Source organism: Scyliorhinus canicula, chromosome 5 (assembly GCF_902713615.1).
Source record: "Scyliorhinus canicula chromosome 5, sScyCan1.1, whole genome shotgun sequence".
Classification (NCBI taxonomy): domain Eukaryota; kingdom Metazoa; phylum Chordata; class Chondrichthyes; order Carcharhiniformes; family Scyliorhinidae; genus Scyliorhinus; species Scyliorhinus canicula.
This window is the reverse complement of record NC_052150.1, coordinates 116,250,625-116,273,160: the sequence shown is the minus strand read 5'-3', so window position 1 is coordinate 116,273,160 and position 22,536 is coordinate 116,250,625. Positions and strand designations below refer to the sequence as shown.

General features: G+C 46.1%; 1 protein-coding gene across 1 annotated transcript in view; it reads right to left on the bottom strand.

Moving 5' to 3' along the window:
- Positions 1-22,536, bottom strand: part of LOC119965674 (collagen alpha-1(XXVIII) chain-like) — a 318,322-nt gene that overhangs the window by 268,585 nt on the left and 27,201 nt on the right. Inside the window, exons 6-9 of the mRNA XM_038796439.1 lie at positions 20,517-20,570; positions 17,439-17,483; positions 9,510-9,536; positions 5,674-5,718 (exon numbers count right to left, since the gene is read on the bottom strand). Of these exons, the coding sequence (XP_038652367.1) occupies positions 5,674-5,718; positions 9,510-9,536; positions 17,439-17,483; positions 20,517-20,570 (171 nt within the window). The remainder of the gene's footprint in view (positions 1-5,673; positions 5,719-9,509; positions 9,537-17,438; positions 17,484-20,516; positions 20,571-22,536) is intronic.

Genomic DNA, 22,536 nt, shown 5'->3' with positions numbered 1-22,536 from the left:
AACATCCACCTCCCCCACCTTTGTCCAATAAACCCCCACGTGCACCCTCCCTGCACCCACCCCCTCACCCCGTCCAATCACCCACCCCCCGGTGCACCCATCCTGTACACAGCCCCCTCTCCCCACCCCCTACGTACTTCCTACTTGCCGAACTACAGGGTGCGGGCCCTGGATTCGCAGTAACAGCAGATCCGGCCCATGGGATGGAGCATGATGCATGATGCACACCCATTCCGTGATGAGCCCTGGTGCTCCACATCTTTGGAAGCAGTCTGACTCCTGCCCTCGATAGTACTCACCCACGTCCGCCCGGGTGATCTCTGCATGTGTGCTGGCCATTTCATCTCACGGTCCCATCAAACACCTGGGTGGCGGGGATGGGTACAGGGTCCGGGGTAGGGTGTGGGGGAGTTGGAGAGGTGGAGCCGGGTAACAGGGCTTGGTGGCCACCAGTATGCGGTGGCCACCCGGGTGCGTGCCCACCTCCAATGTCCACGCTCCACACCAGCAGGCTCCCAATCGCCCCCCCCCCCCCCCCCCCCCAAACCGGCTCACCCTCTGCTCCCACTAAAGCCCATCCCTCACAACTTTCTGACAGAGTTCCCAGGCAGTTCGGAATATTGGTGAACAGTTGTCTATTGTGTTTATTACAGGTATTGTGGCCCAGCCTCTACTGTTAACCTATGTGCTGCACCCGTGTCAGCTTAACTGCTGTCTACCTTTCTGGCCTTACGGACCCAGCCCTCCATCTAGGCAGTTCCCCAGGCGGTACATCAAGAGTGGAGGTAGCGATTCCCACCCTGTGACCAGGGTCCCCTTTGGCGGCCGTCCTCTGAAGTAACCGAGCCTGGATGGACCCGGCATTCTTCCGGATGGCATGGTGCCACCCTGTTCGGCCACTGTCCATCGGATGCACCAGAGACAGGTGGGAGTCACTGGCATGGGCCCATAACCTCCTCCTCCCTCGGGGTGTACGATGGCCCCCGAGCGACCCCTTGGGACAGGGAGGTGCTGCCAGTCCTGGAGGCCCACTCTCGTATCGACCAGGGTCTCCATGTTTGTGGCCATGAAGCACAGGGACTGTGTCATGTTCCTCTGGGATGGGTGGGGTGTAGTGGGGGGTGCCATACATGCCATAGGGAAACCACAATCCATTGGGAGCTCACTCGCTTGCTTGATGCCGACCTTTGCCTCGGTGCCTTTCCGCGTTCCGGGCTCATTGACCCAGTCCAACGCCCTCTCCTCTGCGGAGGTGAGGGGCCATAGGTCCAGCGTGTCCCCTCAGGTCTTCTCTCCCGCCTTGCAATTGTGGGCTGCCTTCTCCTGGGTTTGGGGGGTGGGGTACAGACAATGCACAGTGTGAGACACTCGGACTTGGACAGCAGAGGGGGTCTGCGGCTAGTGGTCTGCGTGTGCAGGGCACCCGGCCATGGTGGGGGGTATGGGTGTTGCCATGTGGTTCAGGGAGGGATGCGCTTGGACTGCTGGCAGGTGGGGTTTGATCATGCCCGAAGGGAGACGGCGGGGGGCGGGGTGTTGCCAGGGGCATGAAGGTGGTGACTCACACTGACCATGCTGAGGAGGTTGTGCAGCTTCTTCCTGCACTGCTGCCCAGTACTGACGGTGGGGCCCACAGCACTCACGGCCTCTGCCACCTGTGTACAGGCCTGGTGTATGTCCAATGGCAGCCTCCTTCCCATCCCAGGGAACAGGGTGTCCCGCCTCTCCTCCACGCCATCCAACAATATCTCCAGCTCTGCATTTGCGAATCACGAGGCTGTTCTTCGTGTGGCATCACCTTGGCTGGAATGAGTATGTGTGGGGTTCTGCAGCCTGTCAGGCTCTCCAGTGTCAATCCCGATCCTGGCCAATCAGACACTGGCGTTGGTTGGAATTGCACTAGTTCCAGATGGTGTCAATGCTAGCCCATTAACGGGCTATCGGAATAAAGTAAATGAGTTGGTGGCACAAATCATCGTAAATGACTATGATTTAGTGGCCATTACTGAAACATGGTTAAAGGATGGTCACGACTGGGAGTTAAATATCCGAGGGTATCAAACTATTCGGAAGGACAGAGTGGATGGTAAGGGAGGTGGTGTTGCTCTGTTATTTAAGGATGACATCCGGGCAATAGTAAGGGATGACATCGGTGCTATGGAGGATAAGGTTGAATCCATTTGGGTGGAAATCAGGAATAGTAAGGCGAAAAAGTCACTGATAGGGGTAGTCTATCGGCCACCAAATAGTAACGAGATGGTGGGGCAGGCAATAAACAAAGAAATAACTGATGCATGTAGAAATGGTACAGCAGTTATCATGGGGGATTTTAATCTACATGTCGATTGGTTTAACCAGGTCGGTCAAGGCAACCGTGAGGAGGAGTTTATAGAATGTATCCGCGATAGTTTCCTAGAACAGTATGTAATGGAACCTACGAGGGAACAAGCGGTCCTAGATCTTGTCCTGTGTAATGAGACAGGATTGATTCATGATCTCATAGTTAGGGATCCTCTCGGAAGGAGCGATCACAATATGGTGGAATTTAAAATACAGATGGAGGGTGAGAAAGTAAAATCAAATACTAGTGTTTTGTGTTTAAACAAAGGAGATTACAAGGGGATGAGAGAGGAACTAGCTAAGGTAGACTGGGAGCTAAGACTTTATGGTGGAACAGTTGAGGAACAGTGGAGAACCTTCCATGCGATTTTTCACAGTGCTCAGCAAAGGTTTATACCAACAAAAAGGAAGGACGGAAGAAAGAGGGAAAATCGACCGTGGATATCTAAGGAAATAAGGGAGAGTATCAAATTGAAGGAAAAAGGATATAAAGTGGCAAAGATTGCTGGGAGATTAGAGGACTGGGAAATCTTTAGGGGGCAACAGAAAGCTACTAAAAAAGCTATAAAGAAGAGTAAGATAGAGTATGAGAGTAAACTTGCTCAGAATATAAAAACAGACAGTAAAAGTTTTTACAAATATATAAGACAAAAAAGAGTGGCTGAGGTAAATATTGGTCCTTTAGAGGATGAGAAGGGAGTTTTAATAATGGGAAATGAGGAAATGGCTGAGGAACTGAACAGGTTTTTTGGGTCGGTCTTCACAGTGGAAGACACAAATAACATGCCAGCGACTGATAGAAATGAGGCTATGACAGGTGAGGACCTTGAGAGGATTGTTATCACTAATGAGGGAGTGATGGGCAAGCTAATGGGGCTAAAGGTAGACAAGTTTGCAGATGACACTAAGATGAGTGGTAAAGCAAAAAGTGCAGAGGATACTGGAAGTCTGCAGAGGGATTTGGATAGGTTAAGTGAATGGGCTCGGGTCTGGCAGATGGAATACAATGTTGACAAATGTGAGGTTATCCATTTTGGTAGGAATAACAGCAAACGGGATTATTATTTAAACGATAAAATATTAAAGCATGCCGCTGTTCAGAGAGACTTGGGTGTGCTAGTGCATGAGTCACAGAAGGTTGGTTTACAAGTGCAACAGGTGATTAAGAAGGCAAATGGAATTTTGTCCTTCATTGCTAGAGGGATGGAGTTTAAGACTAGGGAGGTTATGTTGCAATTGTATAAGGTGTTAGTGCGGCCACACCTGGAGTATTGTGTTCAGTTTTGGTCTCCTTACTTGAGAAAGGACGTACTGGCGCTGGAGGGTGTGCAGAGGAGATTCACTAGGTTAATCCCAGAGCTGAAGGGGTTGGATTATGAGGAGAGGTTGAGTAGACTGGGACTGTACTCGTTGGAATTTAGAAGGATGAGGGGGGATCTTATAGAAACATTTAAAATTATGAAGGGAATAGATAGGGTAGATGCGGGCAGGTTGTTTCCACTGGCGGGTGACAGCAGAACTAGGGGGCATAGCCTCAAAATAAGGTGAAGTAGATTTAGAACTGAGTTTAGGAGGAACTTATTCACCCAGAGGGTTGTGAATCTATGGAATTCCTTGCCCAGTGAAGCAGTTGAGGCTCCTTCATTACATGTTTTTAAGGTAAAGATAGATAGTTTTTTGAAGAATAAAGGGATTAAGGGTTATGGTGTTCGGGCCGGAAAGTGGAGCTGAGTCCACAAAAGATCAGCCATGATCTAATTGAATGGCGGAGCAGGCTCGAGGGGCCAGATGGCCTACTCCTGCTCCTAGTTCTTATGTTTTTATGTTCTTATGTTAACGTGTCCTGAATTGCTCAGGGATCAGCACCGTTTCTGTTAGTGCAGAACGCTTGCGATTCAGTCCGAACATCAGCACTAGTCTCTCAAACGTGGAATCCGTGGAATTTTTTTGGTCCTTGGGTAGTTTCTCCCCAGTCTAGCCCACATTTAGAAATTATTTCAGAAAGGCGGCACAGTGGTTAGCATTGCTGCCTCACGGCGCCGAGGTCCCGGGTTCGATCCCGGCTCTGGGTTACTATTCATGTGGAGTTTGCACATTCTCCCCGTGTCTGCCTGATTTTCGCCCCCACAACCCAAAAGATATGCAGGATTGGTTGATTGGCCACGCTAAATTACCTCTTAATTGGAAAAAATCAATTGGGTACTCTAAATTTATTTTAAAAAAGAAATTGTTTCAGCAATGTGGAACTGAGCTCGCCGGCAAGACTGGCTCCTCAGGGTGCCTCGATCTCTAAGTGAGCTTGAGGAGACCCCACCCATGGGCAATGTCACCCCCCCGTACACATGGGCATTAGCCCACACCAGCCGAAGTGAGGACATCACACTACGGGATCGCTGAGGGCCTGCCTTTTCAGGCCTATCCAACCCCCACCACCCTTTTGGGCCTCCTCCCTTTCAGGACTTCACGCCCCCCCCCCCAACCTTTATGAGGTCCCCTCATTCCCGAACCCCCCCACCCTTCATACCCCCCATTCCCCAGGCCATTAGCAGTGCCACCCTGGCACCTGGGTACTCTGGCATCACCATCAGGTACCCGGCAGTGCCTCTGCCAGTGCCACATGGGCACCTTGGCAGTGTCAGGGTTGTAGTGCCAAGATATGAGGATGGCACTTCCAAAGTGCCAGAGGAAGAGCCACGGTGCCACCCTGCCTGTCCCTGACCACCCAGGGGTCTCCAACGGCCTGGGAGCCCCCCCCCTCCTCAGGTGCTGTTACGCCAGGTCCACGTTTGTGTAGACCAGTGCTTAAAGGCGCCCAGTCCAGGCCTCGCTGGAGAGGCAGTTAGGCCCCAGGGCTGGCGGAATCCGTGCATGCATATTTAAATGAGCTTAATGGTTCATCTAAATATGCATATCTGGATTTCGCTGAGCGAGAGCGAGAGCAAGATCGCGACATCACACAAGATCTTGTTAAGTATCGTGAAGCGTCCGAGTGTTGCAAATAATGGCCTCGTCGCCTACCGAGTTTGGGCGGGACAAGGCCGTTTGATTGCTGTGAGCTAGGAGTACATTGCATGGCCAAAGGGAGAAAAAATAATAATTTTATGAAGAAAATTATAATTAAGTAAATTTTGTCGACTGTAATTAATCTTAGAGCAAAAATTACTGCATTATAGAAATTATAGCACAGAAGGAGAATAACTCTTGCTAACTTTTTAACTGGAGATTTTTTGTTTTAATCATATTTTGCTGTCATTTCCCAATATCAATTTTTAAACACACAAAATGGAGAAAAAACTTTTAACTAAACCACAGATTTGTGGAAAATATACATACACTTTCGCCTTTAGTTCCTGGGATCCCACATTCACCTTTTACGCCCTGCGGTGGAGAAAATAATAAAATGTCAGACAGGATGTAAGTTTGACAGATCTTGTATTAATCAACAAGCACCAGAGACCCCATGACATACTACAGATAAAAATCAATGGATTGTAATTCTATAAAATATGAACATACCATTAAACACACAAATATTTCGCCGCTTGAACAATTACGTCATTCTCTTTGTTTCCATACTTTTACAATATCTTTAAAAGTTGCTAATGACTTTAATTTTAATTTAAGCTTTAATTTTAATAAATATTCCACAAACTAAAAATAAATATAGAAATACATTCAAGTTGCAACGAGCCATTTGTTCTATCTCATTCATGTAGGCATTTTATTACGATCCCAGCGACCGGAATGAGGTGTACAAGATTATGAGGGGCATGGGCAGGGTGGATAGGGAACAGTTGTTCTCCTTAGTTGAGGGTTGGTTACGAGGGGGCACAAGTTCAAGGTGAGGGGTGAGAGGTTCAGGGGGGATTTGAGGAAAACCTTTTTTACCCAGAGGGCGGTGACGGTCTGGAATGCACTGCCTGGGAGGGTGGTCGAGCTGGGTTGCCTCATATCCTTTAAAAAAATACCTGGATGAGCATTTAGCATATCTTAACATTCAAGGCTATGGGCCAAGTGCTGGCAAATGGGATGAAGATTGGCAGATCAGGTGCCTTTCATGAGGCGATCGCACTGCCCTCATCTACCTTCAAAAAACTCAATCAAATTCATGAAACATGACTTCCCCCTGACAAATCCATGCTCACTTTCGCTAATTAGCCCTTGCCTGTCTAAATGCCTGTCGATCCTGTCCCTCAGAATACCTTTGAACATCTTACCCACTAAAGAAGTACGGCTCACCGGTCTGTAGTTCCCAGGCTTATCCCTACAACCCTTAAACAAAGGCGCAACATTTGTATTTGCATTTGGAAGTCCTCTTTCCTGAAGACAAGGGGAAAACCAAGCCACCCTTATGTGGTAGGCATGGTTGGAGATAGCAGAGGCCCGGGAGCTGCATCCATTGCCACAAGGGATTTAATGCCCTCATTGGTCTGGAAAGGTGAATATCATGACACTGTCGGGTGGCATCCATCACTCTTTCAGCTCCGTAACATTCTCCTGCACAGCACTCCTCTGACTAGTCACACACATTTCTTTCTTTCTGGGCACCTACTAAAAATCTCCATCTCAACACACAATACTCACACTCACCCTCATCATACCCATCCCGCACTGTCACCCTCCTCAAATGTTATCATCCCATCCTGGACAAACATTTTGCTTTCCACACATATAACTTCCTGCTTTCTCTCATGACACGAGAAGAGAGCACACACCTCCAGACAGGGTAAGGGAACTGGGGGGTGGACCTGCAGCTATAGCTACCCAACCACATTTGAGGAAGGTACCCTGGAGATCAGTAGGGTGGTACACACAAACAGGGAATCAGCAAAGGGGAGATGGAGGTGGCCCAGAGACCCAGTCACAGCATTAGATATTGCACTGTCCTTAGCGCTTAACAGTCACTTCTGATGAATTTATGTCAACAATTATTGAACTGTCATGATATACACTATGGTGAGTTTGTACCCTTTCTCATCGTCAGCACTAACTCATTCCTTTCATCTCTCACAGATGACTGAGGCCAATGAGGGGCTAGGTGGAAAAGTCTTCAAAGAGGTTGAGCACTCGGGGCATACACTTTCACATGACTTCACGTACACATCCTGCATCAGCACATACACACAACTTGGTGGATCCTGCATTAGAGGTAGCTAGATTGTCACATGTTGAGGAGCACATCACATGTGAGCAGGAGCAGGTGCTGGAGACAGGGGTGGGATGAAGAGTTCTCTGTTGGACAGTGCAGGACACTAAAAGGTCAATCTTGAGTCTCAGGAATTTTCCACTGAAAGGTAACTTTTGGACAAGCAACAGGAAATGTGTGTCCAGAAGACAAAGAACCAGAATTAGGCCACTCGGCCCATCGAGTCTGCTCGGCCATTCAATCATGGCTGATATTTTTCTCATCCCCATTCTCCTGCCTTCTCCCCATAATCCCTGATCCCCTTATTAATCAAGAACCTATCTATCTCTGTCCTAAAGACACTCAGTGATTTGGCCTCCACAGCCTTCTGCGGCAAAGAGTTCCACACATTCACAACCCTCTGGCTGAACAAATTCCTCTTCATCTCTGTTTTAAAGGATCGTCCCTTTAGTCTGAAATTGTGTCCTCTGTTTCTAGTGTTTCCTACAAGTGGAAACATCCTCTCCACGTCCACTCTATCCAGGCATCGCAGTATCCTGTAAGTTCCAATAAGATCCCCCTCATCCTTCTAAATGCCATCGTGTCTCAGGCATTTGTACTGATATTTTGTCTCCATGGAAAGAGTGGCCACCTGCGAGTGGAATCAGATACAGCAGGACATTGAATGCGTGCTGGCACAGACTGAAGGTCTGCACACTCTGAATGCCAGTTTACATAGGGTACAGCAAAGTGTTTCCCCATTGAGGGAAGTGTAGCTGAACTGTGAGGCAGAAAGGCAGAATACACTTTGCTCAAGTTGCCCCAATTTTCCGCATGCACTTGAACGTGCCTCCCTTTGCCCACCAAAATTCTTCCTTAAATCTCACCTTCTTTGCCCCAAGGAAAACAACTTTTGTTTATCTAGTCTACCTTTGTTGCTTAAATCCCTCATCCCTGGATCCATCCTGGTAAATCTCTCCTGCACCTGTCAAGGACTCTCACATTCTTCCAAAGGTGCGGTGACCATCACTGGGGGAAATATTTAGTAATGGCCTAACCGGAGGTTTATAAAGGTTCAGCATAATTACCCTGCATTTGTATTCTTTGGGCGCGATCTACTGGCCGCGGTGCAACCGAGTGGTGGCACGGTGGGGCCGGTAGATGCTGGGAGAAGCCTTTTCTGCGATTTACCGGGCTAGCCATTCCACGTGAGATCGAACAGGATCCCCAAGACTTTGCAATCTGGATCCCGCCCATTGTGGGCAGGATCAATATTTGGTAAATCTACATATTAGAGTGAGCAGCTAGTCTCTCTCTAACATGCAACTCGCCTAGTCTACCCGAGGCATTGGGATCTAACCCCTTCACCTCAAGACCTTATGCAAGCACCGTTCAGTACTGGTTTCCACAAATGGGGACCAGGCGGAATGGCACTTGGAGGGGGTCTCAGGGATCGAAGGCCCCTGAATGATTGGCCTCCAGGGGTCGCATCAGCTGGATTGAGAGATCGGGACGCCATTTAAAAATAACACCCCAATTTCCTCCAGCACTGAGGAGTTCTGGCAAGCGGAGCCCCTCAGTGCAGAAAATGGGTCTAAGTGCGGACTTGGTGGGGCGTTTCCCGTTAAGGCCCCAGATTGCAACACAGTCACGTTCAACAGCATGGTCTTTCTTGGTGCTGTGAGCGCTGGGAAACACCCGGCTAAATGCGCTCAACACGGGACTCTTGCAATTTGCTTGGATCGCGTCCATTAGCTCTATTTATCAGGTTCAAGCTCCCATCTACTTTTTGCTCATAAATCCACTCAAATATGGAATCCTTAAGCAGCATTATCAAGAAACAATGGATTCCGCTTCCCCTACAGATCAACCAACAAATGAACTGGCTGGGAGCAGGAACTGAGCAAACAGCAAGTTTAATTCAATACCTGTGCTGAATTCAGCTGCTGAAAATGGTTCAGAATTGTCTGAACTTCTGTTTGACACAAATATGTTGACATGCAACAGTGAAAATATTATTTTAATCAGCAGTATAATACTCCACCTTGTGTCCTTTGAACCCAGCTGTACCCTATTGGGAATATAAAAAGATAAAAATTATTTGTGCCACAAAGTCAAAGTTTTCCTTGTCAGAACTATTATGTACTAAGTATAAAGAATAAGTAAATTAATAACATTGTTAATTCTCACATTGCAGTTGTGGAGATCAAGGAGAATAGGAGGGAACAGAGGTTTATGGAGATCCTTAACTGAACATAATATAGAAGTCCTGCAAATTATTTTTCTCTAATCCTTGGCAGGCAGTCAGATTGAGAGGCCGATATCAGGTGGGCAATGCTGGTTAGCTATAATCAGGAAGCAGAGAGGAGGAAGTGAGGGGGAGATTGTGGAAGGTGATAGTGGATAAAAAGTTAGGAGGCATCATGGATCAGAGGTCTTAGGGGAGATCAGAGGGTGTGGGAGGGATTGCTGGGTTGTGGTAGGGGGAGGTTAGTGGGTAAGAGGGAAAACAAGGGTTGATTGCAACATCATTCAGTAAAAATGAATCAAAAAGTGGAATGCTTTGAGTCTAGGCAAAACGATTTTCACCCCACCCTGCCCCTGCTCTTCTGTCCATTCTGGCAGCAGTAAAGTTCTCCCAAAGGTTATTGCCTTATGTGCTCTGACTAGTAAAAATGTTACCTAGATCATGATTGTCTAAGTCAATCTTTGCAGTCTCCAAAAACGGGATTCAATTTGCATGCCGAATATAAAATGTGAACCATCTATATGTGTGGGTAGTCAACATTTTGAAACATGAAAGCAAAACATAATAGTGGTAATTTGACTTGAATAGTTACCTTTGACCAGAAAACAATTTAAAGAGAGTTGAATTCATTGTCTTTGGTATTCTACGCAGAGAGTTCATCAAATTCACACTGAATCTCACTCTGAATCAAACGTGACATTTTTGGTTTCATAATTAACCCTCCACAACAAATCATCTCTCCATTGGATAAATTGGATATTCTGCATTTTTGAATGATCCAATGGCAGTTCGTGCACTAGCAGCATTCCATTATTTGATGACAAAACCACACAAAATCTTATGTGGTGCAGTAAATATTTCCATTCTTTAACCTATTAACCATCCACCTATCTCATTTGTTGTAAACACAATACTTGAATAGCCTGTTGAAGCAGACATCTAAAGGTTGAACTATGAACTTTAGACCCCCTGGTGTAACTGCAATTTGGATGTTGTTTCTTCACAGGCATCTCTTGCTGTCATCAGTTATAGGGTATCTGAACAACTCCCACATTAATAAGCTGTGTTCTTTTCATACCTCACTGAGCCACTTATCCCACACATTATCAATCCACAACTTCACTCTATCCTCATCCATCCAACCATTGTCATGGATATGTACAAAAGCTCCTGCAGGGAACTTGATTTTTAACATGGTTTTATCTTTGAAAATTACCACAGGCTTTAATTTTGTTCTATCAGCCATGCAGGCTTAGCAGGACCATGGATCTTGCCTTCTCATTTCATGTGATTTGCACGGGAACTGTTTTGAACCTTTCCACTACATAGTTTGGTTGCTGGACATATTGGAATTCATGGGTGTTTCATCCACCTTGCCGATGTGGCCTAATGAGGACACAAGATTTTGCCGAAGTCTGATGATGAATCAATGAAAACAGGTAATATTGATGTTGAGGTCTTTTAGTGATCTCTGAGTGATCTTGGTTTTCTGCCAGAACACTGGGCATTTACATTCCTAAAATGGCTACACTAACTAACTGTTGGTTTGAAATCTTTCTGAACTCAGGGTTTGATTAGGTGCATTATATGCATTGCATTTCTGGTGACGTGCAGCCACTCTGACAATTTTTAAGAACCAATTCTTTTTTTAAGATATTTTTTAAAATATTTTTATTCAACAAATTTTCCTCAATTTGCGCCATACAAAAGAAAAGAAAAAAAAGAACAACTCCAACAAACAAAAACAATCCCACCCAAACCCAGGAAACCCCCACAAACTCCTCTCGATTCCCCCTCCTCAACAATCAACCAATCAACAGTAACTAACTCCCAAAAGTGCATGATAAACACACCCCAATAATTGTAGAGACCCTCCTTCACCCCCCCTCAGCTCAAACTTCACCTTCTCCAGGGTCAAAAATTCCAGCAGGTCCCCCTCGCCACGTCGAGGCACAGGGTGGAGAAGCTGACCTCCACCCCAACAAGATCCGCCTATGAGCAATCTGCAAGGCAAAGGCTAAGACATCTGCCCCCACTCCCACCTTCAACTCAGGCAAGTCTGACACCCCTAATATGGCTTCTAGGGGACCGGGCTCCACATCCGCATGCAAAACCCCAAGATTGTACAGAACACCACCCTCCAAAACCATTCCAACTTCGGATAGGACAAAAACATATGAACATAATTTCGTGGGACCCTTCCACATCGCTCATAGACATTCTCCACCCCTTTGAACAGCTAGCTCATCCTTGATTTTGTGAGGTGTGCCCTATATACTACCTTCAGCTGTATCAGCCCCAACCTCACACACGAGTTTGAAGCATTCACCCTCTGGATCACCTCTTAACACAGTCCCTCTTCCAGTCCCTCCCAGCTCCTCCTCCTCCCACTTTGCTTTAATCCCCTCCATTGACACCTTAACCTCCTCCAGGATCCTCCCATTGATCACAAAATAACCCTCCTCTCCAGACCCACCCCCTTCTGACAGCACCGCCTCCAGCAACAAAGAGGCCGGCACTAACGGGAAGGTCGGGAAAACCTCTCTTGCAAAGTCCCGAACCTGCACGTATCTAAACCCTTCCCCCTGCGCTAACCCATACTTCTTTCTCAACTCCTCTAGGCTCGCGAATCCCGCCTCCCCACCCAAAGAACAGATCCTTCATTTCCTTAATCCCCCTCTCGTCCCATCCACAAAATTTTGCATCCATCCTCCCTGCTCAAACCAATGATTTCCCCCCCGAATCGGCATCCCCAACCCGCAGCTCGCTTAAAGTGCTGGCAAAACTGCCTCCAAAAGTCATTAGAAGTGGCACTGTTGCAAATACCCAGCAAACCCGATCCCCTACATGAGCCCAGCGCTCCATCTTTACCCACAGAGATCCCCCCCCCCCCCCCCCCCCCCCCCCCCCCCCCCCCCCCCCCCCCCCCCCCCCCCGCCCCGCTCCAGCCCCACACCTTTTCAAGGACCAATTCTGGTACATTTTTCTCAAGATCAGGCAATAAGTGGATGGTCCCTGTTTCCATGGTGCATTTGGTCTTGGGCATCCTCTTCAGGCAGATTCCTTTTTCTTCCATTCTTGTAGCAGTTTTTCACTGACACCGAATTCATTTGCTGCACCAAAGTTAAAACATAGAACATACAGTGCAGAAAGAGGCCATTCAGCCCATCGAGTCTGCACCGACCCACTTAAGCTCTCACTTCCGCCCTATCTCTGTAACCCAATAACCCCTCCCAACATTCTTTGGAATAGGGGCAATTTAGCATGGCCACTCCACCTAACCTGCACGTCTTTGGACTATGGGAGGAAACCGGAGGAAACCCACGCACACACAGGGAGAAGGTGCAGACTCTGCACAGTCAGTGACCCAGCGGGGAATCGAACCTGGGACCCTGGCGCAGTGAAGCCGCAGTGCTAGCCACTTGTGCTACCGTTCTGCCCACCTTATTTGACAAGTCAGTAAATGTTATAACTTTTACCAGCTTCAGACCTCATTTGTTTTGTCAGAGGTCTAATTTTTCTTCATCATTCACCGTGTGAACTCTGCTCTGTGTGGGCATGTCTTAAACTCTCACATTTTTTCAACAAAAGCCTGCATCACCAGCTTGATCCCTTGTGCCTGGTTATAAGGCATTGGTAAGTAAAACATTTATTTCTGGGGTGAAAAATTGCGCTGACTACTAATGCTAGTATAGCATGACATGGCTGAAAAGGTCAACTTAAATGCTGAGTATATGCAAAAGCATGAAGGGGTTGTTCTATACACTTGGTTGACTCATTTGTCATGACCTACAGTAGGTTACCTTTTCATCATCCATAAGCACTGCCAACATATTTTAGTGTTGGCAGCTAAAAACGAAATAGATAAGACTAAATAAAAGTGATTAAAACATTGTTGAATCATATAATTTACAGTGCAGAAAGAGGTCATTCAGCCCATTAAGTCTGCACCAGCCCATGGAAGGAGCACCCTCACCAAAGAGAAGGAATTGGTGGATGTTGAGTCTGGAGAAGAGTGCACAGATAGCCTGGGTCACGTTGAGATCCAAAAAGACGAGGTGTTGGGCGTCTTGAAAAATATTAAGGTAGATAAGTCCCCAGGGCCTGATGGGATCTACCCCAGAATACTGAAGGAGGCAAGAGAGGAAATTGCTGAGGCCTTGACAGAAATCTTTGGATCCTTACGGTCTTCAGGTGATGTCCCAGAGGACTGGAGAAGAGCCAATGTTGTTCCTTTGTTTAAGAAGGGTAGCAAGGATAATCCAGGGAACTACAGGCCGGTGGGCCTTTTGTCAGTGGTACGGAAATTACTTGAGAGAATCCTTCGTGACAGGATCTACTCCCATGTGGAAGCAAGTGGACGTATTAGCGAGAGGCAGCACGGTTTTATGAAGGGGAGGTCGTGTCTCACTAACTTGATAGAGTTTTTCGAGGAGGTCACAAAGATGATTGATGCTGGTAGGGCAGTGGATGTTGTCTATATGGACTTCAGTAAGGCCTTTGATCCGGTCCCTCGTGGCAGACTGGTACAAAAGGTGAAGTCACACGGGATCAGAGGTGAGTTGGCAAGATGGATACAGATCTGGCTAGGTCATAGAAGGCAGAGAGTAGCAATGGGAGGGTGCTTTTCTGATTGGAGGGTTGTGGCTCGTGGTGTTCCGCAGGGTTCAGTGTTGGGACCTTAGCTGTTCGTAGTATATATAAATGATTTGGAGGATGATGTAACTGGTCTGATTAGTAAGTTAGCGGACGACGACACAAAGGTGGGTGGAATTGCGAATACCGATGAGGACTGTCAGAGGATACAGCAGGATTTAGATTGTTTGGAGACTTGGGTGGAGAGATGGCAGATGGAGTTTATTCCGGACTAATATGAGGTAATGCATTTTGGAAGGTCTAATACAGGTAGGGAATATACAGTGAATGGTAGAACCCTCAAGAGTATTGACAGTCAGAGAGATCTAGGTGTACAGATCCACAGGTCACTGAAAGGGACAACACAGGTGGGGAAGGTAGCTAAGAAGGCATTCGGCATGCTTGCCTTCATTGGCCGGGGCATTGAGCATAAAATTGGCACATCATATTGCAGCTGTATAGAACCTTAGTTCGGCCACACTTGGAGTATAGTGTTCAATTCTAGTTGCCACACTATCAGAAGGATGTGAGGCTTTAGAGAGGGTGCAGAAGAGATTTACCAGGATGTTGCCTGGTATGGAGGACAATAGCTATGAAGAGAGGTTGAATAAATGTGGTTTGTTCTCAATTGGAACAAAGGAGTTTGAGGGGCGACTTGATAGAGGTCTACAAAATTATGAGGGGCATAGACAGAGTGAATAGTCAAAGGCTTTTCCCCAGGATAGAGGGGTCAATTACTAGGGGTCATAGGTTTAAGGTGCGAGGGGCAAGGTTTAGAGGAGATGTACGAGGCAAGTCTTTTACACAGAGGGTAGTGGGCGCCTGGAATTCGCTGCATGACGAGGTGGTGGAAGCAGGGACGATAGTGACGTTCAAGGGCATCTTGACAAATACATGAACAGGATGGGAATAGAGGGATACAGGCCCCGGAAGTGTAGAAGATTTTAGTTTAGAGGCAGCATGGTCGGCACGGGCTTGGAGGGCTGAAGGGCCTGTTCCTGTGCTGTACTTTTCTTTGTTCTTTGTTTGTTCTTTGTTAAGCCCGTGTCTCTACCCTATCTCTGTAACCCAGTAACCACACCTAAACTTTTGGACACTAAGGGACAATTTAGCATTGCCAATCCACCTAACCTGCACATTTCTGGACTGTGGGAGGAAACCGGAGCACCCAGAGGAAACCCATGCAGGTCATAGATATCATAGAATTTACAGTGCAGGAGGAGACCATTCGGCCCATCGAGTCTGCACCGGCTCTTAGAAAGAGCACCCTTCCCAAGGTCAACACCTCCACCTTATCCCCAAACCCAGTAACCCCACCCAACACTAAGGGCAATTTTGGACACTAAGGGCAATTTATCATGGCCAATCCACCTAACCTGCACATCTTTGGACTGTGGGAGGAAACCAGAGCACCCGGAGGAAACCCACGCACACACGGGGAGGATGTGCAGACTCCGCACAGACAGTGACCCAAGCCGGAATCGAACCTGGGACCCTGGAGCTGTGAAGCAATTATGCTATCCACAATGCTACCGTGCTGCCACAGAGATCAGGGAGAACGTGCAAACTCCACTCAGATAGTTACCCGAGGCTGGAATTGAACCCAGGTCCTTGGAGCTGTGAGGGAGCAGTGCTGACCACTGTGCCACCATGCCGTCCATGAACAGCATTGCAGTGAAAATAATCATTACATTGTGGACCTTAACTTCCCAACGAGTAATTACGAAAAACTCATTTTTTACTTAATATTGTATTTTGATATTAATTTTTGATCATATGATTTTAGTTTGGTTTGAGCCAGTAATCAGCGAAATAATTGATTATGAAATACTAGTGTGATTGATAGAGATTTTTGAAGAAATAATGAATGTATCGATAAAGAAAATATAGTAGGCATTAAATAAGAGGAGTGTTGATAAAATTAAGGTACATGAGATTAGAATAAATTTGGCAGTATTAATAGGAAATTGGTTCAAAGGTAATGAATGTTGGACTGGAAGGATGTATGCAGCAGAATCCCCTTGGATTCAGAGGAGGAAGATTAAAAAGGGATTGATCAATTTTGTGACAGATACAATATGCAAAGCATAATAAGTTGTAAACAAAACTGTAACTAACCTCAGGAGGACCAAAATAGTTCAATAGACTGAGCAGCTAAGATGTAGAATTAAGAAGAGAGAGATTTTGAAAAGGACGAATAAGGACCATCCATTAAGGATAAGGACTCGGCTCCACAGGGCGGAGATGAAGAGAATTTTTCTCGCTGAGAGTGTTGTGAATCTTTGCTTTATCGATTTTTGGCACTAAAGGATGGGTTGGTAAAACGGGAAAGTGAAGTTGATGTAGTTAAGCCATGATATTATTGACTGGTGAAGCAAGCTCAAAAGGCTGTATATGACTTCTACACCTATTTCACATGGTCTTATGAGAGGAAATGTAAACTAAATGCGTTAACAGGAGAAAAGGAATAACAAAAACATAGGGGTTTCGATAAGTTGGATAAGCTGAAAATAAATTGTCTTAGAGTTCATAAGTGGGATGATAGAGTGCAACAACAAAAAGCGAATGCTGCATTTGTAAATAAAACATTTAAACTGTAGCCTTCAATAATCCAATTAGGTTGTGTAACACTTACCAGAGGGAAAAATGATAAAAAGAAGATTAATTGTGCATACAGCTCTGAAACATCAACTGCTTCAGACAGTTTGAAATTGGTAGATCTGAGTTATACTGCCTGCTTTACATTGTTCTATATTCAGGGAATCCAGACTAGTTTTGATGTTAGTGAAGAGCCAATGGAAAATTGATACTTTGATAATTTTTTAAAAACATAGTTTAAAAGACTCTCAAATGGTTTGACTACAGTGATAGAGCATTTATCTGAAGCTGAAGCAGCATAAGATTGTTTTGTGGGAATAAATTGACAATAATTGTTTAAATCTGATTTGAGCAACTTTATACTAGACATACACTGCTCTTGTTACATTAATACAAAACTAAAACACTTCAGACTGAAATGATGTGTTCACTATACCTGAAAACATGTGATTTCATAAGTTACATTAATCCAGAAGCATTAAGTGTATTCACCTTTTCACCAGAAATTCCAAGCTCTCCTTTTAAACCACGTTGCCCCTATAAACAAAGAATTAAAAATAGTAATTCTCCATATTTTCATAGCTTTCATCAGGTTTTGAATTTGAAATAATGTGTATTGCATTTAAAATAATAATATTTGCCATATACTCTAATTGGAGAATTTTTATCCTGAACATTTGGGCATATGGCAAGTCTAGAAAAATTAAAAATAGTCGCGAATTCCAAAAAAAGTTCATTGACCAGAATGGGCAATGTTGAGCATTGGCTAGCATCTTATGAAGAAAAAAAATTATTATTTAGTTGCCCTCAGTCTCTATTGTCTTTGTTACTCTTATTCTACTTTCAACACCTCACAATCTCATAGTACAAAGATGCCCACTGCTAAAGTTCATAAATCTTAACTCCTCATCCACAACTTTCTCTCTTACTGCCTTATTACATTGACCTCTTAAATCTCTGTTTCTCAGTATGTATTAATCTGCATCCTTGTTCCATTACTTATTGAGAGAAATCAGTTCACATTAGAAGGCAGCATTCGGAAACAAGAGAAAGGGAAGCCTCATAAGGAACCTCAACCCTTTCATGAAGAGGAGCCCTCCTTTTATAAGGAAACCAAATCCTGGAAGTTGCAGGAAATGAAAAAACAAGTGTACAAAGTAATTTAGTATTCCAAGACTACTTCCAGTAGCATTCTATCTGAAGGACTTCAGACAGTATTTCCAGTAACAATTAAATGACTGCCAATGCCACAACATTATCATTTTAAATTGACTTGCTCCTGCAGTTGCATACAGCAGATTAGCTACTGTGATCCTCGCTAGCCTCTACTCACTTTGGGTGCGATCTAATTACTCAGCCATTATTTTCGTAACACCGACTGGAGAAAGAAATGAAGGAAAAGAACAAGAAAAGTGCAGGAAATTTAACTTTTTAACTTTGCACTTAGTGTAAAAAGGGTGATGTTGGATTAGCTGCCCATTATACACCTCTCAGGATCAGGAAAATTGGGAGTTGTGTGGAACGAGCAGTAAGTTCAATATCACTATTTCCAAAAGTTAAGATTGACCCCCATGACAGCATGCATGCTTCCACCTACAATCTCCTGGATAACTTCTGGTCTCTGAGGGAGATGATGGTAAAGTACATCAACTTCCTCAAACGAAGGGATAATCTGGGCAAAATAAAACATCACCCTGATATTCCCTTGCACTCTTCTTAGAGACTTATATTACAGCACTGGTTTCAGAGGCAGCCATTTAACATTAGTGAATTTGATTAAATGATTAGACCTGATTGAATGGCTGCCATTCAGGCTGAAATTTTACTTTGGCAACAGACAGGCTGAATTTTTAACACCAGAAACATGCCGGCTTTCTTGACATCTGCGAGAGTCAAAGGGCAGAATGGTAAATTCACAAAGGTGGATTGTAGCAATTGTACGCATGCAGTTATTCCACAGGACAGAATTTTACCACACACTTTGAGACCCCACTATCTGGACCAAGTGCAAGCCTGCACTTGCCGACAGCAAAACTAATCCAACAATTTTGCGGGAGGAAGCCTCCTTATTGACTGCCTCTGGACTCGCCATTCAATTAAGGGCTGCAGGCAGTATGTAAATGTCGTTGGCCTAATCACAGGGCTGGTGTCTAGGATACCTCCGCAGTCCTACTGGGAGAAGGCATCAAGAAGATATAATTGAGTTAGGTCAGAAAACAATAGGGCACAATCATACGGAGACACCCTTGGAGAGGTAAAGAAAACATTTTAAATCAGGGAAACCAAGCATGCAAGCTCCTCCAGAAGGCCCATTGGGTCTGAGGGGCCCACCATCCCTGCCTGCAGCGCCATACGTGGGGCTTGGAGCTGCAGAGGGTCCCCTTACTGGGCCTTTAATTATTTAAATTAGTTGCCCCCTTCTGTTGAGTGGGCAGCCAATCCACATCTGGCCGTGCCACTGGGAAACCTTCCAGTAGTGGGACTGCATTGAGGATTGAACCCAACACAGATCCCTGCTATTCTCCGCACCTCCCCCGCGCACCGCCCCCCCCCCCCCCCCCCAAACTCCCAGCTCCCCAACCCAAAACCAGGAAAATCTTAATGATAGTTTCTAGCATCAAGATCTACCCTTCCGTGTACACAGGAATATAAAGGAATACTATAGCTCATCAGGTTGGTCTCGAAGCCTAGAAAATTATCAAACACCTCCACTTCAAATACCCTCTACTGTTTCCTTCAGTAATGATTTTATCCAGTTAGCTCTTGAATTTACAGTCTACTTCCACTTCCTGCTTTGATACATTCACCACCTTCAATGCAAAGTAATTAAATCTAAACTGTCTAATCGCTTTTCCAATTCTGAGTATCCATTCACATCACTCAGAGTTTGTGACTGTATAAACTATATTATTAATACAATTTGTTTTAACTTTTAGGAATCTTTCCCGAGGCCAGGAAGAGCAGGACTACACCTCCCATACACCCCAGCTGCCTCTAGAATGTTATGATTGTCAACCACTTCTCTGGTGCCAATCATTAAAATCAGGCCCAACATCAAACCTCAGACCTATTTGTTACATCTGTAGCAGTTTATAGCCTAAGCTATGGTCTCATGGAATGCATGTTCTATTGATTTTCAAAATGGAAGAAGTTCATGTGAGAGTGCATGATATAACCAGCAAGCTGAAGTATAGTAATGAAGGTTTTGGAGAGCTTTATTTTCACACTTTGGGCTGGTTGCAAATTATTGTGATATTATCCAACAGGAATCAGTAATCTGAGAAGCTGAATGTCAAAATAAATCTCAACTAGGAACCCCTATGAGGTAACATTCCTTTATACCTTCCTGTTCTTTGAATGAAATGACTATCTTAATTCTTGAGAAAGGTGAGACAAATTAAGAAATGATTTATAGTGTCCTTGCATTAAAAGATATCACCATTTGTGTGGTGTATTTCTGGCTTCATAAAGTTCCAAACATGAGACAGAAAATGTCAGTTATTAGCTTTTACTTTACATTCAATGGAAAATTGGAGATGACAAATTATAGATTATGTATCTTTTCAGTACCTGCACTCCTTTTGCACCCGGGCTTCCGTCTTTACCTCGATCTCCTTTTCTCCCCTAAATCAATATCAAGGTATTAGTACAGTATTAACTAAACAGGAGTTACTTACAGTATTTCAAATAGGATACACATGATATCAGCTGCTTACCCCTCGGCAGATAAGTTATAACGCCATTTTAGGAAAAAGTAAAATTCACAAGGATGTGTATCTTCACTTACGCTTGAGAAATACTGGGTGCGATCTAGCGGAAACATTTTTAGTGTCATTTGTGGCATGTTTTGCTGGGAGTTTCTCCCTGGCTCAGTTGGCGGGTTCCCCACTGTTACCTAACCATACTTAGTCAACTTTTGGGCCCGGGAGAGTTTCTCTCTGGGCTAGCCCACACTTATGATTATTTGCATCACCGGGGAGCTGAACTCACTGGTCAGACCAGCTCCTCAGAAATCAGGCCATCTTGTTGAAAGGGTGCCCTGATCTCGAAGTGAGCTTGAAAGTTCCCCACATCCTCAATCCGTGGACAATGTCTCTCTCCGCACAGATGGGCATTACCCCACCCCCCAAAATGATGACACCCCGCTATGGGGCCGTTGAGGGCACCCCATTTTCAGACCTTTCCACGCCCCCTTTCAGCCCTCCCCCAACCTTCCAGATGCCCCTTCATACCTGCCTTGCAACCCACCAACCTTCATACCCACCCTCCACCTTCTTTTCATGGGCATGGCCCCCCTCACATTCTGACCCTTGGCTGTGCCACCATGGCACCCAGTCACCCTGGCACTGCTACACTGGCACACTGCCAGTGTTCCTGCCTGCTTTTCAGTGGGCACATTGGCAGTGCTAGGGTGGCAGTGTCAAGGTTCCAGGATGGTATGCCAAGATGTCCACATTCAAGGGGGAGTGCCAGGGTTCACCATCCTGGCCCTGGCCACCCAGGGGCTTCCAATGGCCTGGGAGACCCTCCCCCTCCGGGTGCCATCCCACCTGGTTCACGTTAATTAGGGCACTTAATGATGCCGCGGGGCTTCATGATGCAAATGACCGTCCAGCCGGCTGATTGCAAGGACCGTACCCAGCAGCTCTCCACTAATGAGGGGGAGCAGCATTTAAACTGTTCCCACAGAGCAAACCCAGGCGGCACACAGCCATGCCACTGCGCAGACCAGCTCCATGATTCGGAGATGCTGACCTGGTCAGACTGATGGAAGGGGGAGTCCAGATGGGAAATCCTGTTCTCCCGATGGGTTCGGAGGGTCAGCCACAGGTCCTGGGAGGCAGTGGCTGCAGCCGTCAGCATACAGAGTGTCACCAGGAGGACCACCACCCAATGCCGCAAGAAGCTCAGCGACCTCCATCGGGCCACACTGGTGAGTTGGCATTGGCCTGCTATCCCCTCCCTGATGACCCTGCACATGCCAATAACCCCCCCCCCCCCCCCCCCCCCCCCGGCCCGGCTGCCATCCAAGAGAACACCATGGAAGAGAGATCCAAGGATGTCACCACAGTGCATCAAGGCTATCATCCCCACTCTCCACCAGTGCAGAGATACACACCTCGGTGGGCGAAAGTAGTGGACAGGCTTTTGGGGCACAGTCTGGTGAGCACCTCACAGTTACGGAAGCACATCAGGTGGCAGCAGTAACGCCCAGGGGAGACAGCAGTCAGAGGTCTGCTGGATCCCAGGATTTAGCTGAGTTCCAGTCAGATTCTGAGCATCTGGACTTGGCTATCCCACAGTTGATGCAGTCTATAGGGTGTGGTTGTGATATTCAGAGGGGGATATCAGCGACACTGCAGCGGGTCCAGAGCCAATTGGAGGATTCCCAAAGGCTGCGGGTGCAAGAGATTGTTCCGGCAATGCGTGTCACTGAGGCCAACACTGCGAGGATGGCAACTGCAGTGGAGAAGTGAGGGATTTGCTTCTGGAGAGGTGGTTTGCCAGCTGGGAGGAGTTGCAGGAGAACACAGGACTTGTGGGGGGCGGATACGGGTCTTTTTCCAGCACCACATCAGCAATCCTAAAT